The following is a 17,835-nucleotide window of genomic DNA, read 5'->3' as shown; positions in this document are numbered from 1 at the left end:
CTTACCATAACAACTATAATTTAGTCCAAAAGGAGTGAACCATCCTTTTCCCAAAGTCTAACAATAAATGGGGGTGGAATGGGAAAGCTAGTAATCTGTGTGTTTTATCTTGTTTTTAATATATGGAGGATAATGCATTCTTTAGATTATCCAGATTAAATATGCTTTAGAAATAAAATTCTACTTGGCATTTTGACAAACCCACCCTACATTCCTTAGATTAATTTCTGTGTTAATTTTTACATTACTAATAATTGTATTGTTATAACTAAATCAACTAAATGTTACTGGGGTTTGGGATATAGTTGATTCAAAATGTATTTTGTTTCAGTACATGTTATTGAAGATTATTTTAAAATGCATTAGTCTCTTTCCTTTCATGGTAAGTTTATTTAAAGTCTATCCCTTGACTATTTTTGTAAGAAATTTGAGCCAGCATGAAGTAGAACTTACATATACAATATGACATTAAAATGAAAATAAGCATCTCATATGCTTCTTTGAAAGATAATAATATTAATCAATTCAAAAAGTAAAGTCATTAAACTATTTAGAGGTAGAGAGAGACTAATGAGATTACTGTAATTAAGCATGTGTTAAATGTACCAGAGTTTCTTGATTGTCAAGTAATAAGAGAAATGAGATAGCTCATATTCTGCATGTTTGGTTATAATCTGACAAGGGAAATGCATTTTTCCTTGGGAGATCATTATTCATTCATTCAAATATTTGTTAAATGGCTACTATGTGCTATGATATGAAAAAGCCATAGGGAAGCAGCAGCAAATAAAAGGGACAGTCTCTAACCCTATGACAACAGACATATACAAGTGTGATATGTGCAGAAGGGGAAGAGTAAAGAGCGCTCACTGTGCCAGAGGATTCAGGCAAAGTGTCACGGAGGAACCTGACACTCAGGTTGAGACTTAAAGGGTTCTTTGGAATTAGCTAGACATAGAATTCAAAAAGAGGTGAGGAAGCACATGAGTAGAATCCCTGAGATGGAAGAGAACCTGGCACATTGGATATGAAAGAAGTCAGTGTCAGATAGTGACATAACATGTAACTCTCAAGGAGAAGCAGAGGAGATAGATTGCATCCAAATCATTCCTGTAAGCCATTGAAGACTTTTAAGCAGGAAAATTATGTGATTGGATCTGTCCTTGAGAGAAATCACTCTGTCTACAGAATGATTCATTGAAGGGGAACAAGAGTAGACACTGAGAGACCAGTTTGGATGCTGTTGGAGAATTCTTGATGAGAGGTGGTGGTATCTTGGAACAGAGTTACAGCAGAGGAAATGGTGAAATGTGGATATATTTGAAAGTTATAGAATTCCCTATTTAGGGAATAAGATCAACAGGGTTTAGTACATGAATGGGATGTGAGGGAGAGGCTCAAGAATGACTCCTTGTGTTCTCATTTGAGCATCCACCTGGGTGGATGAGAAAACCAGACAAAAAGCATGAAAAGCAGATTCAAGGAAAATAATGAAATAGTTTTTAACATGTTGAGCCTGAAGAGCTTATGAGACATCCAAGTAGACACATGAAATACACAGTTGGATATTTGCGGCTAGCATTCAGAGTACGGATGAATTCTGGAACTAGAAATTCAAGAGAGTCTTCATAACATAGAAGGTATTTCAAGTTGTGAGTATGGTCCTGGAGAGAGCTAATAGAGAGAGAGAAGAAAGGAGGTTCTGTGTCAGACAAAGAGGATCATTATTCAGGTGCCAGTGGGTAATATGTTGACAAATGTCACCAGTAACAATTTTACAGAAAGATTAGAAAAGTACTTGTAGCAGAAAGCTGGAAAGAGCCTGAGTGCCTGCTGTCACTGTTGAACAGACATACTAGTTCTTGGCTGCCTATCCCTGGATTTTCTATGACAAAAGAAATCTCTTAAATAGACATAGATGATAGATAGATAGATAGATAGATAGATAGATAGATAGATAGATAGACAAATCTGTTTAAGACCGTGATAGTTTGGTTTTCTGTAGCTTACACTCTGACTTCTTCCCAACTTATAAAACATGCAAGTCCATTATAAAAATATTGTAAGGTAATTATTTTAGTGGAGGTATGGACAAAGCCCATTGAGAGTATAACTGAAGGACTGTAGAAAGAACCTCTAAATTCTTCCAGGGGAGTCCAGAAAGACATTACAGAAGAGGCACTGTTTGATCTGAGACTTGAAGAATATGTAGGCAATGCCAGGCAGAAAGAAGATGGCTGTGTTTGAGCAGCAGGGGAGAAGCATGATAGAGAGTCAAATAGAATGGATCAGAGACTGTAGAAGGAGGTCCTAACTGACGGATATAAGTGCATGGTCTATTCCGGTCTCTACGTAAGCTTAATATTGCTGGAGTGTATGCTGTGAGTGATGGAGGAAAAAGGGAGGTGGCTAGACAGGGAGGCAAGGGCTAGATTGGAAAATCTTTGTAAAGTATATTAAAACAAAAACAAAAACAGAAAGAGAGAGAGTACAACATAATGAAAAGAGTTCAATACAAGGCAGAGTCCTTGGCAAATTTGGATCAGCAGAGAGCCAGGGTCAGATGTCCACATTAAAGAGATCACTGTTGGCGGTATTGAGGAGGAGAGATGAGAGGGAAGTGAGGTTAGATAATGGCAATAAATAGCTCAGGGAAGTGATGATGAAGACCAAAACTAGGGAAGAGAAAGTGAGACTGGAATAAAGTGCAGGGATGTGAGAAATAATCAGGATTATATAGAAGACATAGTAGTAGATTAAGTTAGGGGGCTGTGTGTGTGTGTGTGTGTGTGTGTGTGTGTTCGTGCAGGTGTGTTCAGGGAATAGATAGGCAGGGGTAAGAGAGGAATGTAAGGTGTTATCCTGGCTTGGGCAAAAGAAAGTTTAGAGCCTGCTCCCAAAGATGAGCACAAGAGGGGCTCTCGCCCCTGTCTATTCTTGTCCCATGGTCACAGCCAATTCTGCCTGCTGATGGAGACACTCATTCAACAGTTATTGATTATATATTAGGCCCTCTACTGGACCATAAACTCCTGGGGGACGAGAGACATGCACTATTCATCCTAGGATACCATCCTCCATCCATTAACCCCACAGAGCTTTCCACACTGAAGATGCTTAGAAAATAATTAAGGGAAAAATAACCATGTAAAAAGACTGCTACAAAAATTCAAGACTCACAAAAAAATGCATATATCTCTGTATGAGTGTAATTTTTAAATGTGCTTGATTTTCAAAATGAAAATGTTAAATCATGATAAAACTTCAAGGATTCCTGCAAAAACAAAAAGAAATGAAATGCCAAAAATAAATACTTGGAAGCACCAACTAATCCAGTAAGTAGGAAAGATTCACTATGTATTTAGTTGAATATGTGGGCCAGGAAAGTGTTGCCATAGCTTTCTTTAACCATGAAGAACATAAATAAATATGCTTTAAAATGATTTCTGTTCTTTACCCCTTCCACCTCCAATGAGGTAGAGAATGTAAAATTGCAAAGGAAGAAAATATAACTAAATGTGCTATTTTCACGCACGTAGTCAGAAACATGCCGGCACATACACAGCAGAATTCATAATCAAGTTATGAGAAACCTTCTCATCCCCCAAAGAGAGTCCTGCTAGTGAGATATTTCCTAGAAGAAAGCAATGGCTCCTGAAATTGTGCCCTGATGCCTTTCTTCAAAGACTTGAAGATGTTTAAATTGTGTGTGTGTGTGTGTGCGTTCATTCGCCAAGCAGAAAAAGAGAAACAGAAATTTGTTGAAAAAGTTTCCTTCTAAGGAGTTAGTTCTACATTAATTCCTTTTGGTTTGCTTTATGAATGTGATTGGTTTTCATTTTCAAAATATGTGACTTTTGAAGTGTCTGTTTTAGGGGCAGAATTCTTTACAGCTGCAGCAGAGCCTGCCCGTCATTAGCCCAGTTGCTCAGTCACTGTCTCCATTTATAGTTGGGTTTGTAAAGTGTTCAAAATAGGAACTCTGGGTTTCTGCTGATCTTGAGTCATCAAAGAAAAGCAAAGCTTTATTCCTTCTTGTATTCAATTCCATCCATGCTGACATTTTTTAAGACTGACATGGTTGGCTAGAAAAATCTGACCTTACATTTTTTCTAGATTCAGGCTGACTCTTCCATACTCTCTACTACAGAATGTCAGGGTCTTAACTGAATATTTATTTACGAATTTATTCAGGATGTATATTTTAATAAATTGCTTAATGAGGAAACTGCATCTTTTTCTGGTGGGTCCTGTTGGGACCACCTTCATGCAGAAGGGAAAGGCTACTTCACCAAGACAAGAATCTTTAGGTTGCTTAAATTACAAAAGTAAATGGCAAGTTTGCCTCCTGAAAGTCTAGTATCAAAAAGGGAAAAGAGATAACTGTGTTCAACAGCCTCCTGTAACTTAACATAGAACCAAATCTAGAATTACAAAATCCCTAGGAAACTACATTGAGACACATGATATGTGAAAAAAATAGCCGTAACAGTCAGGATCCCAACAAAAACGATAGCACGCTGAAACCAGCTCCTCTCAAGAAGCTGATTTATAAATGTGCTGTGTAAACAGGCTCATTTGGGTGCAGAGAAGCCATAAGGGATGGAGTGATAATCTGGGGCTAGCAGAGTCAGAGCTGTCATCTCTAGGCTCAGGGGACCAGGGGAGATAGCAGTTATTTGAACCAGGAAAGAGAAAGTGTTATAGAGGAGAGATCCTAGAGAGCAGCAGTGACCCTCCTTGGCTGACAGCTGGGAACTTCACAGTCAGGTTGCCAGAAGAAATGTGGCCCGAGAGTCTATCAGGGTCTCTCAACATGGGCACTTGTTGCCATCTTGGATTTGATAATCGTGTTTTGCCACCTACCCATTCAATGATAATAGCATCCGCTAGTCACTTTGATAACAAAAAATATCTGCACTCATTTCCAAATTCTCCCTGGTCAGTAGGTGGTTTCCTCTCCAACCAAGAACCACTTGATGTTAACCAAATGTGCCTGGGGATATTTTCATTTTAATCTCTGAATCAACCTAGAGCACTATTAGAAAGCTTTTCCCAGAAAGCTATATATCTCAATCAGTAGACTTGTATATTATGGTGGGAGCAAGATAGCTATGCACTATCTACAGCCCCCTAACCACATTCCAGGCAGAAAAGAAGAAAAAGACAAAGTAGGAAGAGATGATGCTCGTGTCAGGAGAGCCCTAGTTTTCCCAGAAATGCTTAGCAGATATCTCATTGGCTAGAACTGTGTCACATGGCAACTCCTACCTGCAAAGTAGTCTAGGGAAGTGTTTTAAGTGAGCACATTGCTGCCCCAAACAAAATGGAAATTCTTTATGTAATGAGGAAGGAGAGTGGGTATGAGGAAGCGGTTAGCAGCATCTGTCCCACATGTATACATCTCTAGTGGCTTGGTGTGGGTAAATGAGACTAGAGTAATAGAAAGTCTTGCATCCTCTCTTCTTGTATGTACTAATATTTGCCTGGAAATTAATAAACAACAAAATTAGGGTGTAGTCATTCATTAGTTGTATCAACAAATATAAGCATAGTATCACAGAACAAAATGAAAACATTCTGTCACTGGTATATTTGCAGATAGACTAACGCCTGTGGATGAATGTTTGAATCTCCAAGCCTTCCTTAAGGCTTTACTTATCTCCACCCTAACCAAGCTGTCTTATAGTTTGGCAGCAGATCTTTTCACCCTTGTGTCCTTAGGACTTTCTTAGGACATTCAGTAAGTATTTCTGAATTAAAGGAATAGATGGAACAGAAATCAGGAAGATATAAAAGGAGGAAGAGGCTGCATTTGAGTTATCTCTGGTAAATCACTCTTTGATGGGAATCTTGGATCTAAAATTTAGCATCTCTTTGGTTGTGCCAGGGGTGTTTGTTTCTCTCAACACCTCACTTGGCTTTTTTTGTTCCCTCTACCCAGTCCTCCAGCCCTCTTTCTCTAGTTCCTGCTTTTAGCAGTATGGTGACTAAGTCTTTGGGTAGTTTGATTGAGATCACATTGTTCAATTTGGTTATTTTCTTTTGTTGCTAGTGATTTGGGTGTTATATCAAAAAAATCATTGCCAAATCTAATGTCATCAAGTTTTTCCCCTTTGTTTTCTTCTAAGTGTTTTATAGTTTTAGCTCTTACACTTAGAGCTAAAATTTTGGGAGACTTTTTGTATATGGGATAAAGTAAGGGTCCAACTTCATTCTTCTACATGTGGATATCCAGTTTTCCCAGCACTATTTGTTGAAAAGACTGTCCTTTTTCCGTCAAATAGTCTTGGCACCCTTGTCAAAAATCAATTGACCACATACACAAGGGTTTATTTCTGGGTTCTCTATTCTGTTCCATTGGTCTATATGTCTGTCTTTATGCCACTACCATGCTGTTTTGATTATTGTAGCTTTGTAATAAGTTTTGAAATTGCACAGTGTGAGACCTTCAATTTTGCTCTTCTTTTTCAAGATTGTTTTGGCTATTCAGAATCTCTTGAGATTCCACACGAATTTTAGGCGGGATTTTTCTATTTTTGCAAAAAAGTGCCATTGGGATTTTGGTAGGAATTGCATTAAATCTGCGATTGCTCTGGGTAGTATTAACATCTTTACGATATTAAGTCTTCCAATCCATGAATGCGAGAGGTCTTTCCATTTGTTTGTGTCTTCTTTATTTCAGCCACCTTCGAGACTTTGCAGTGTACAAGTCTTTCACATTTTTGGTTAAGTTTATTCTTAAACATTTTTTCTTCTTTTTGATGTTATCGTGAATGGATTTGTTTCCTTAATTTCCTTTTCCCGTTGTTCATTGGTGGTACACAGAAACACAACAGATGTTTGTGTTAGTCTAGGAACTCTTAGAGGACAGGAACCATTCCGTATTTGTATTTTGCAGAGTTAATACAAAAATAATAAAAGCACTTATTGATATTTGTTCATTTATGTATTTTTATTTTTCACTGGCAGTAACCTTTGTCCTTTTTTTTCCTCTCTCTCCCACTTTAGGGCTCAACTAGTTCAACAGCCTCTCCTCCAGTCTCTACCCCTGTCACAGGACACAAGAGAATGGTCATACCAAACCAACCTCCTCTAACAGCAACCAAAAAGTCTACATTGAAACCACAGCCTGCACCCCAGGCTGGACCCATCCCCGTGGCTCCCATTGGAACCCTAAAACCCCAGCCTCAGCCGGTCCCAGCCTCCTACACTACGGCATCCACCCCTTCAAGGCCTACCTTCAATGTGCAAGTGAAGTCAGCCCAGCCCAGCTCTCATTACATGGCTGCCCCTTCACCAGGACAATTTTATGGTCCGGGGCCAGGGCCCCAGGGTTATAACACTCAACCAGTTCCTGTATCTGGGCAGGTTCCACCTCCTTCAACCCGGGGAGGCGTGGATTATACATATGTTCCACCACCAGGACTTCAACCTGAGCCTGGGTATGGGTATGCCCCCAACCAAGGACGCTATTATGAAGCCTATGGCCCAGCAGGGCCTGGCTATGGGGGCAAAAATGACCCTGATCCTGCCTATGGTCAACAAGGTCACCCAAATACCTGGAAGCGGGAACAAGGGTATACTCCTTCTGGAACAGGAAACCAGAACGCTGCTGCGATGTATCCAGTTGCTGGTCCTAAGAAGACCTATATCACAGATCCCGTTTCAGTCCCCTGTGCACCACCACTGCAAGCAAAGGTAAGAAACTCATTAACACAGTGATGGGAATAAAGGCGTGCCTATCTTGGCCTGCCTTCCCCAGAAATCAGAACCTAAGGCAAAAGTGTATGTGCTACTTTTATTTCATTAGAAAATGTAATCTCAGTGAAGCATGAGTGAAGCAGGAAAGGGGGGAAATCTTATTTGGGGATATGGAGATATGTTACCAATATGGCTACTGTTTAGTATCAAGTGCAACTAATTGTTCAGTCTTGAAGGATCATCTTCCAAAAGACCACGTGAACCATAGCAACTCAGGAAAATCTGTTTGGGGGGAGGAAGGGAAAATAATTTATCTTGCAGTTCTTGTCTCCTATTGGGCAAAGCTTCCCACTGTGGATCAGAAACTTCCTCACACTTAGATATTGTATTTACTTGGGCACTAAATAGATCCGCAGCATCTCATGTCTCAGCAGGGACAGGGAATCCTCAGATGTGGAGGTGAGACGTGTACAGGGCAACATGAGGTGAGCTGCTGTCAGGTCAGCCTCATGTGAAGGTGGTCAGAACCCAAGCAAAGTTGGTACCACAGTGGGAGCTGGGGCAGAACAAGTGGCCAAGGGCCCAGCAGCTGGGTGAGGCCAAGAGGATCTAAGGTAATGCAGGCACCTTGTCTAGTTTCTTTGGAGAAGGGGCTGCAGTGTAGTGGCACCCCTTGTTTATCACCCCTTGTTTATCCACATTAGTGATCCTCCAGGAAGAATCTTATTCTCCAGGCTTTAACCTGGAGGGGCAATTATTAAAATTATTAGGCGATTTTTAAAAATTTTTTACGTTTATCTCTTTCGTTGTTTGATTTAATTGCAAGCATGTGTGTCTTTTAAGTCAAAATGTTCGATTACTTTCTATGAATAGGTAAGATACAATACTACACATACCTACTCACCTACAACTTGGATTTTCCATGAGTATTAGAACCAACATGATAATGTTTCCTCCCACCATGACGAGAAGAACCAGGGAGAATTACTTGCAAGGGATGAGATGGAGAAACCAAGCTAGTTTCCAGCCATTGGTTTGGACCTGAGCTCTCCCTTCCTTTTAGTCAGAGCTGTAAGAAATCAGAAATTGGGGAACCCTTGATTAGCTAGAAGTTGAATGGTAATTTGGAGAGATGGATTGAGTAGAAGTTTGGACTATATATTCTTTTTAATCCTTTACCCATTTGAGATTTTCAATTTACAGACATATCCATTCACATTTTTAAAATTATAACAAAAATTTGTCAGATCCTTGCTCTCTGAGTAAGGTGTTTACTAAACCACTATTGTCACGTGAAAAGATCTGCTCTATTCATGGTGCTCCAAATGAATTTTAGGTTCCTTAGAGGAAAAGAACTCTTCCCAGCAACTGGGGCCTGTGAATAGCTGGAGGCATCCACCAACCTTATGAATGCCCGTTGCGTGAAAGTGGGCCAGCCATGATTGTTTCCAACATGGTAATTCCAAGTTGCAATGCTGTGTTTTAGAAACATTACTTTTGGAAGGCCTTTCTTTCCAAAATCTCTTTATGAAAGGAAATATAATTGAGGGTTCTTTTGTTTGTTTTGTTTTTAAATAAAGTTTGTCCAAAATAACTATAAGCTGGACAGTTTTGCCCTTAGTTAACATTACAGTATATTTGCATTAGCCTCTCCTGGCCCCAAAAACAACTAGTTCAGAAAAAATGGGGTTATTCAACTTACCTTGGTACAACCACAACAAATTCCCCTAGGGAAGATTCAAAGTTTAGTTTGGGGCAATTGCCATCAACACTTAAGTTCAAATAGTTATGCATTTTTGTCCTGTCCGAAGCAGCCTGTCTGACAGGATGGCTGAGTGATGTTCCTAAGGGAAAGAGATGGGCCCTGAGTTGTTTAAGGATCTTCTCACCCCACCTGGGGAAACAGACATGGGGCAGAGCAAAAGAGTGTCTAGGTGGAGGGAATAATCTGGTGAGAAGTACTGAGACAGTCTCGACGTTTCCTGTTTTCCCATCATGTCACTGGGCACTCTGGATAGTCCCTCTTCAAGGTTTGGAACCAATCCAGTGGTGCAGGAAAAAGAATTAGCTCCCACTGCAAGACCTGGAGCTAAGATGTTAGGTCCAGCCACATCACTAGCAGTTGATCTGACTTCACCAACCTACTCGGGGTGACAGAATGAACTTTTATTAACCACTTACCAGAAAGCATGAAACTTTATCTTCCTTCTTATTAAAGTAATTATCCAAGATGATCTATTACATTTTTAGGGATTCTGGATGTCAGTGGATTTCATGTCATTTTTTTAAAATTTTGAAATATTTGTTTCTCAACAGTGTCGTGTTTTAACATCATATTGTGCTTTTTAAAAATGAAAATCAAATCATGTACTTTTCACTGTGGTTATTAAGGAGAATGGTTAGAGGTTGATATTTAGCCATCTGTCTGTGTTCTGGGAAAGGGGAAAGAGGCTGACGAAGCTACAGATATATTCTCTGTGTGTTGTGGAGGCACTGGTGGATGAAGGGGTGGGCTCTTTCACAGTTGGTCTTTGAGCAGAACGATGCTGTATTCAACTGCACCTGTGCACAGAGGCTCTTATTGTCCCGATATTGACTCTGTGTGGCTTAATGATGTGACTACTGGCTTGAGAAATGAGCTCCTAATTCTAATCCCAGTTCCTCCCTTGACATTCCTCTTTCAGCTTGAGGGAAGCCTCTAGACTTCTTTCTGTCACGTTTCTAGCCTCAGTCAAGTGGAATGTCATCTTCACTAATTAATTAATGATTGCAAAGGGCTTGGAAATTTCCAAGGGCTGAATAATTGCCAAGTGAGGACTATTCAGCTTTTTCACTGGCTCCCATTTATTTCCAATTCTTTAGTCACTCATGGAAAACTTACCTTCATGCCTTAAAACAATTATCTCTTGTTACATTGAGACGTTCTGAGGAATTTGGCATTTAACCCACGAAGGAAAACGTTTTTACAAAGTGAAAGAAATAGATTTCTCCTGTATTTGAGATGAGCTGCTTTCAGTTTCCTACATCATAGTGCAGTATAAAAGAAGAAGGAGAAGAAGGGAAGGAGAAAGTAGAAGGAAAGAAAGAAAAGGAAAAGAAAAAGAAGGAAGAATGAAGAAAGGAAGGAGACAAAATCAGAAGCTGCACAGCTTGAGGGATCGTGATTGTGTTTGTGCTGAGCAGTGAATTTGCCTGCTACACTAGACCGTAATGTGTTTCCTGTACCATCTGAGCTGCGTTCCTTGAAAAATATTGTTCTAAGCGAGTCTTTATAAGAGAGAAATGTTCCCTTCTCACTGGAAATCCACTTAAAGACACAGTGGAATCTCTCCTCTTTGCTATTTATATAAAAGCTGGTATCTGCTAGTTGCTGTGTAGTAACAGAACTCTCTTCTTGTGTGTTATCTTCACATCCCTGGGATGTGTATTTTCTCCAATATTCACGTAAGGTGAGTTAGCTTGAAAGCCCAGAGCCAGGACCTGGAGGCTGGTCGTCGCTCTCAAATCCACAGTGGCAGGGCAGCTTTAGCACCCACGTCCTTGTCATAAATCTAATCTATATCAGCCTCAGTTTTGTTGAAGAGACAGCTCTTTGCTTCGTCGTTTGTGAAAGGCACTTGTGCTTTGCATCTCAGGAAAGCTGTAGAGACCCTTCTAGTGTAGGGGTCAGGTTAAATTCTAAAATCGTCTATTCTTAAAATTTCCTTGGCAAATCCTTCAGGAAAGTGAGACCTTGGAGATCAATAAACCAGCTTTCAATAAATCTAACAGAAAGCTTTTCTTATTCAGAGTTAGAACAGATCACTGCTCTTCATTTAGTTTTTGATCTGGGGGATATTTAATGGGTCAGAGAAGAGAGTAAAAGTAATGAACTGTTGGTGTCAGTGTTGAAGGGTTCTCAAGACTTGTAAATTGTTAAGATTAAGAAAATATTTGAGAAGGATTACATAGTAGCATTTCAAACATTCAAGTAATCTCAAAATGTTTAAATTTCTTTTTATTGAGGAAAAGAGACGGACATATATATTAGGTGTACTCCACAGAATTGGTGGCATTTTGGAAAGAACTATCTTTATGGTAATCCCCGTGCTAAATATCTCTCAATTCCAGGTTCAGAGAAACAAAAAAGAAGAGATGGTTATGGTGGGGAGAAAGATGGGTGAAGATATATGCCTCAGGTCAGGTGCTAATACCTGGGTGTGTATAACAATGAGGATGGAAGAAATTGCTTGAGGAGACCAGTGACAGTACTATTAGTAATTCCCCTTTGGACAAGGTTTTTCCATTTCTAAAGAGCTTTGTGGACCTCACAAAATCCGTGAGCATTAAGCACCGATAGAGGTTTTTGTCTCTCTTTTACTGATGAGGGTTCAAAATGAAGCTCAGTCATGAGAGTCACTCACCTAAGGTCATATGTCAGATTCATGGGAGAGCCACAATTCCAATTCAGGTCTTCTGAAGATTGTCCTCATGCTTTCCCCCTGGTCAACCATGGATGTTGGCGTGCTTTGGTGTTTGAGTGGCGCGAGAGCCACATCAGCATCACCAACCACTGAATGTGGCTCCGCTATGGCCCACATACAGGCACGTATGTAAGTGGGCTCAGGCTGTCACAGTGTAGTGTCAGGAGATCAACCGGGGGAAGCACCCATTAAATCCCTGCTCGGCACCCAGGCTTGGGGCCATGGGGATCTACTTCCTCTTCGCCATCATCCATGTACAATTTGTCCCCTTCTTTCTATCTTCATAATGTCTCAGATCTACTTTCTTATCTAAATCCCCCATGCTACTGTCCTAGTTCAGTTGTCCTCATTTCTCACCTGAGCCATTGAAATGGCCTCTTAATGGGCATCTGCACCTCCAGTCTGTCTCCACACTCATTCATTTTACACATGCTCCCACATTAATCTTTCTACTGTACAACTCTCCCCTTGTCATTAATTGCCTTTTTAAAAAACCTTCAGGAGTTCCTAGCCAGCTACAGAATGAACTGAAACCCTAGCCTGGATTTCCAGTTTTATCTCCCCCTTTAAGCGTCCTGGCTTCCAGCTAAGAAGTTATTTTCCTAGTTATTTCTCATCTGTAAAGCTTTTCTCATAGAGCTCCTTCTTCCTGGAATGACTTCCCAGATCTCCTCCAAATAAATAAAATATTTGCACATCCAATGTGACCCATTAAAACCAAGCTAAAGTGTTAATCTCTCTTGCGAAGACTTCTTCTCATTCTGAAATCAAGTTGTACATAATGTCACCCATTTGTGTAGAAGTTTTCATTCTTACTATACAGTCATGCACCGTATAACGATGTTTCAGTCAACGACGGGTCGCATATACGACTGTGGTCCTGTAGGATTAGTACCATATAGCCTAGGTGTGTAGTAAGCTATACCATCTGGGTTTGTGTAAGTACACTCTATGATGTTTACACAATAATGAAATCTCCTACCGGCACATTTCTCAAAACATATCCCTGTCAAGTGACAACTATACTAGAGTCATTTATGTACCTGTCTTCCACTGATCCATGCCCCAGCATATATTAGACTCTAAGATTTAGGGGATAGATATGGTATCTGAGAAACTCTGTTTCCTCCAGAGTAACTAAGAATAATATATTCTTGTAATGACCACACTTGAAGAAACTTCGTATGTGCAACTAAAATAAGGAGCTGGCCCTGCTTTAGAACTTAATAGATGGTTCAGAAAAATGCCAAAACTCAAACTTACTCCAGCGTAGGTGACCTCAGTAACACAAACATTGTCACATCAACAACTCAGTTTCCAAAAAGTAGCTAGATGATTTTTCTGTTCACTGTTGGTCTGACATTTGTCTGGGATATGTGTGTGTGTATGTGTCTACTGTTATGTACACAGTCTTTTTTACTTTCCACATTTGCCAATTGTCCGTGGAATTTATTGATTCATATTCTTTAATCAACTTTTTGAGGTTTAATTTACAGACAATAAAATGTGCCCGATTAAATGCAGAAGTCAATGGACCTTTGACAAATGCAGGCACCTGTGTAACCACTGCCACAATCAAGATAGAGAAAATTTCAAGTACCTGACAGAGCTCCCTCATGCCTGGTAGCAGTCAATCCCCTTTACCTTCAGCCCCAGGCTCTAACATAGATTATTTTTACCCTTTTTAGAATTCCATACAAATAGAATCACATAGTATGCACTCCTGTCTGTGGACTTCTTTTACTCACTATAATTTTTTGAGATTCATTTCTGTTGTTATGTGTATCAGTAGTTCATTCATTTTTATTGCTAAGTAGTGTTCCATTGTATGGATATACTACATTTTGTTTATCCATTCACTTGTTTGGGGGCGTTTATTTCTTTTTCCATTTTGAATTATGAATAAATCTGCTATGAACATTTATGTACCAGTCTTTGTGTGGACATAGTTTTCATTTCTCTTGGATAAATACCTAGCAGAGGAATTTCTGGGTCATGTGGTAACTATATAACTTTATAAGAAACTGCCAAATTTTTTTCCTAAATCTACCATTTTACATTCTCTTCAGCAGTGTCTGAGAGGTCCAGTTGCTCTCCAATCCTGGCAACACTTGGTATTGTCAGTCTTCTTAATCTTAGCTATTTTCGTGCTGCATAGATGTATCTAATTGTGGTTTATATTTACGTTTTCCTTTTGACTAGTGATGTGGATATTGTTCTTACACTTATTGGCCATTTGCATATCTTCTTTTGTGAAATGTCATAAAATTTTTGGCCCATTTTTTAATTGGATTGTTTCTTTTTATTGAGAGTTGTAAGAATACATTATATATTCTGAATGAGTCCTTAGATATACGCATTGCCAATATTTCTTTCTAGTTTGTGGTTTGACTTTTCATTTTCTGAATGTTGTTTTCTGAAGAGCAGAATTTATAATTTTGATGAAGGTCAATTTATCACTTTTATCTTCTATAGTTTGTGCTTTCTGTTTCCTTAGATATTTTTACCTCCTCTTAGTCACAAAAATTTTATTCTGTGATTTCTTTTAGATGGTTTACAGGTATATTTAGGGCTATAAATCACTTCAAGTTAATTTTTGTGTATCCTGTGAGATAAGAATCAAAATTCATTTTTTCCCCTTTGGGATATCCAGTTTTTCGCAGTATGATTTGTTAAAAAGAGTCTTTTCTGCTCCGTTGCGGCGGCCCGGGGTTCGCTGGTTCGGATCCCGGGCGCGCACCGACGCACTGCTTGGTAAGCCATGCTGTGGCGGCGTCCCATATAAAGTGGAGGAAGATAGGCACCGATGTTAGCCCAGGGCCGTCTTCCTCAGCAAAAAAAAAAAAAGAGGAGGATTGGCGGATGTTAGCTCAGGGCTGATCTCCTCACAAAAAAAAAAAAAAAAAAAAAGACTCTTTTCTTTCATTGAAGTACATAGACACCTTTGACAAAAATCTATTGACCATATATATGTGGGTCTATTGGGACCCTCTATTCTATTCCATTAATTTATTTATCTATCTATCCTTAAGGAAGTGTTATGCTATCTTGATCACTGATTTTCGTAGTAGATTTTGAAATCAGGTAGTGTAAGTTTGCCATCTTTGTTCTTTTCCAAATGTGTTTTGATTATTCTAAGTCCTTTCCATCTCCATATAAATTTTAGCATCAGCTTGTAAATTTCCACAAAATAGCCTACTGTGATTTTGATTGAGATTTTGTTGAATCTGCAGATCAATTTAAAAAGAGCTGATATCTTACCAATATTGAGTCTTCCAATCAATGAACATGGTATACTTCTCATTTTATCTATGTTTTCATTAATTTCTCTCAACAATGTATTGTAGTTTTACACACATTTTGTTAAATTATCCCTAAGCATTTCATAGTCTGGATGCTATCGTTAAAGGTATTTTTAAAAATTTCAGTTTGTAGTTGTTTGCTGTCAGTATGTTGGAATACAATTGATCTTTGAATATTGACCTTGTATCTTATGACCTTGTTAAATTTAACAGTTTTGCTACCTTCTTTAAGACTCCTTAGGCTTTTCTACCTGATCATTTCATCTGCAAATAAATTGTTGATTCATTTTTTATTGTTTTTATGGATATGGGTCTATCCATCAACTTCCTATGTTTGGAAGATTTGCTTCTTGATTGAGGAAGAAACAGTTTCCTACAAATTTGAAGGATTTAAATTGAAAAATAAATGATAAATCTGTACTCTCTTCTTCTCTAGATTAGCCTGTTGAAACTGTCAGACATAGAAGTCACCTTCAGAATCATTAGGTCATACCCCTTAAATTGACAGATAAGAGATCTAAAGCCTGAAGAGTTACAGTGACTTGAAGAGTTAGCTATACAATTAATAAGTGGCACATTTGAGTAGAAAACTAATGCATTTTTCTTTACCACAGTTCCTTTCTACATTGGTTCAAGAGCGGTGAGATCGGAAGTATAAAGGACCTTTAAAAGGTGTAATAACTATTGCCCAAAGAGGCTTATCCACTAGTCTTAGACCTCCAACTCAGTTTGTAGGGCCTCTTAATAATAGAAATGGCTATCATTCTAGTGATCTTTGTTCTGTCTCACAGTTCTGGTGGAAAAACTTGTTCTTAGGGTCTGTATGATTGTGATTCAGTCCATAATTTCTCCTTACCTTGATTTTAAAAGTTATCATCAGGATGGGTGTCTTAGTACACTAAGAAATGTCTGTGAATATTATTTATTCATTTTACTCATCTAATCTTTTCCATAGATTTAAATGTTTAAAAATATTCCTATCTTTTTGGAATATTAAATAAATCATTTTAAACAAATGATTCTAGCAATATGTATTTTTTGTGTGTTTATAGAGCAAAGGAACTCACTTCAGTTTACCAGGGTCTTGTCTTTGTTTTATTTCAGTTCTGTTGTAAAACAACCACCCAACTCAGGGATACGTCTCTCTAGGAATCTCATTTCCTTCTTGGCCAGCTCATACCAGCCATACAAATACTCATACTGTCCTATTTCAGAGGAGAGACTGTAGTTGTTCTCTTCTCCAGCAAACAAAGAAGTTTGATCATTATTGATGTATAATGATTAGTGTTAAATAGAAAAGCTTTGCAAGATTCTACACACAAAGTATTAGGAAGTATCCCATAGTGAAAGTCAAATAGTTGACTGTCAAAAGTGCCATTGTCCCATTAGTGAAGATTTACTTGTTATTTTAGCTCTTTAGTTTTCTGGAATATGGAAAACTCATCTTTTAGATATACTCTTAGCAAATAATATGGTGTTTGCTCTATTTCATCCTTGGAATTCAGTGAATGTTCTTCAGAAAATAAATGTGGTTTATTTCAGAAGGTTACTTACTTAACATTTTGAAATATATAACAATAACATGTAACAATTTTATAACCCCTTACAAAATTTGCCAAACATTTTTATATCTGGGGAAAACTCTATAACATGTCCATAGGCTACCTGCCTAGTATCCTACCAACACCAAATGCCAGAAGAAGGATGAGAACTTAGGTCTCTGACTGCCAGCCCAGTGGTTTTTCCACTCCATGACACTTGCCTCTGTTCAAAGCTATGTGTATTTACACGTGTTAGCTTATTGTACAGTTATCCAAACATCAAATATTCCTTGAACCCAGTAGTGTAGAGAATAAAACTTTATAGAGTTGCATTTCTGGGATGTAACATATATTTAACATTATTTGAAACCCAAGATTCAGTCAACATTATATCAAGAGTCAAAGAGTTGAAATTATACCCTAAATCTAAGTTCAAGATAATAGGCCCCCTTTTATTCAGTCTTTTTAAATATTTGATATATTTATATCTCCTCAACCAGGACACCTTGTTTATTTTTGATGTACCTTTGATTCTTGTGAAAAAGGTAGGATAAGAGGGTGTATATATGCTGGTTGTATTGTTTCTGGATCTGTTAGCTATTACTACTTATTTTTCATGGGGCATACATGCAATCTTTAAAATAAATTGGATAGAGTTACTATAAAGATATTCATAATTTTTTCCAGAGGAAACCCCATTTTTAGTCCTGCTATTCCATCCATCCAAAGGACTCAAAGTATTAGTTAAGCAGGCTCTTTAGGAGACAACTGATGCTAGTGATCCCTGCGGAGGCAGGAAAATTGCTAGTGACCAGCAGAGACCTG

General features: G+C 38.6%; 1 protein-coding gene across 8 annotated transcripts in view; it reads left to right on the top strand.

Moving 5' to 3' along the window:
• Positions 1–17,835, top strand: part of LPP (LIM domain containing preferred translocation partner in lipoma) — a 646,929-nt gene that overhangs the window by 396,666 nt on the left and 232,428 nt on the right. For all 8 annotated transcript variants that reach the window (XM_058556133.1, XM_058556129.1, XM_058556131.1 and 5 more), the window contains one exon: positions 7,012–7,701. In XM_058556133.1, coding sequence (XP_058412116.1) covers positions 7,012–7,701 — 690 coding nt within the window. The remainder of the gene's footprint in view (positions 1–7,011; positions 7,702–17,835) is intronic.

This window comes from Diceros bicornis, chromosome 15 (genome assembly GCF_020826845.1).
Source record: "Diceros bicornis minor isolate mBicDic1 chromosome 15, mDicBic1.mat.cur, whole genome shotgun sequence".
Classification (NCBI taxonomy): Eukaryota; Metazoa; Chordata; class Mammalia; order Perissodactyla; family Rhinocerotidae; genus Diceros; species Diceros bicornis.
Note: the sequence above shows the minus strand (reverse complement) of the source record. Positions and strands in the feature narration are given on the sequence as shown.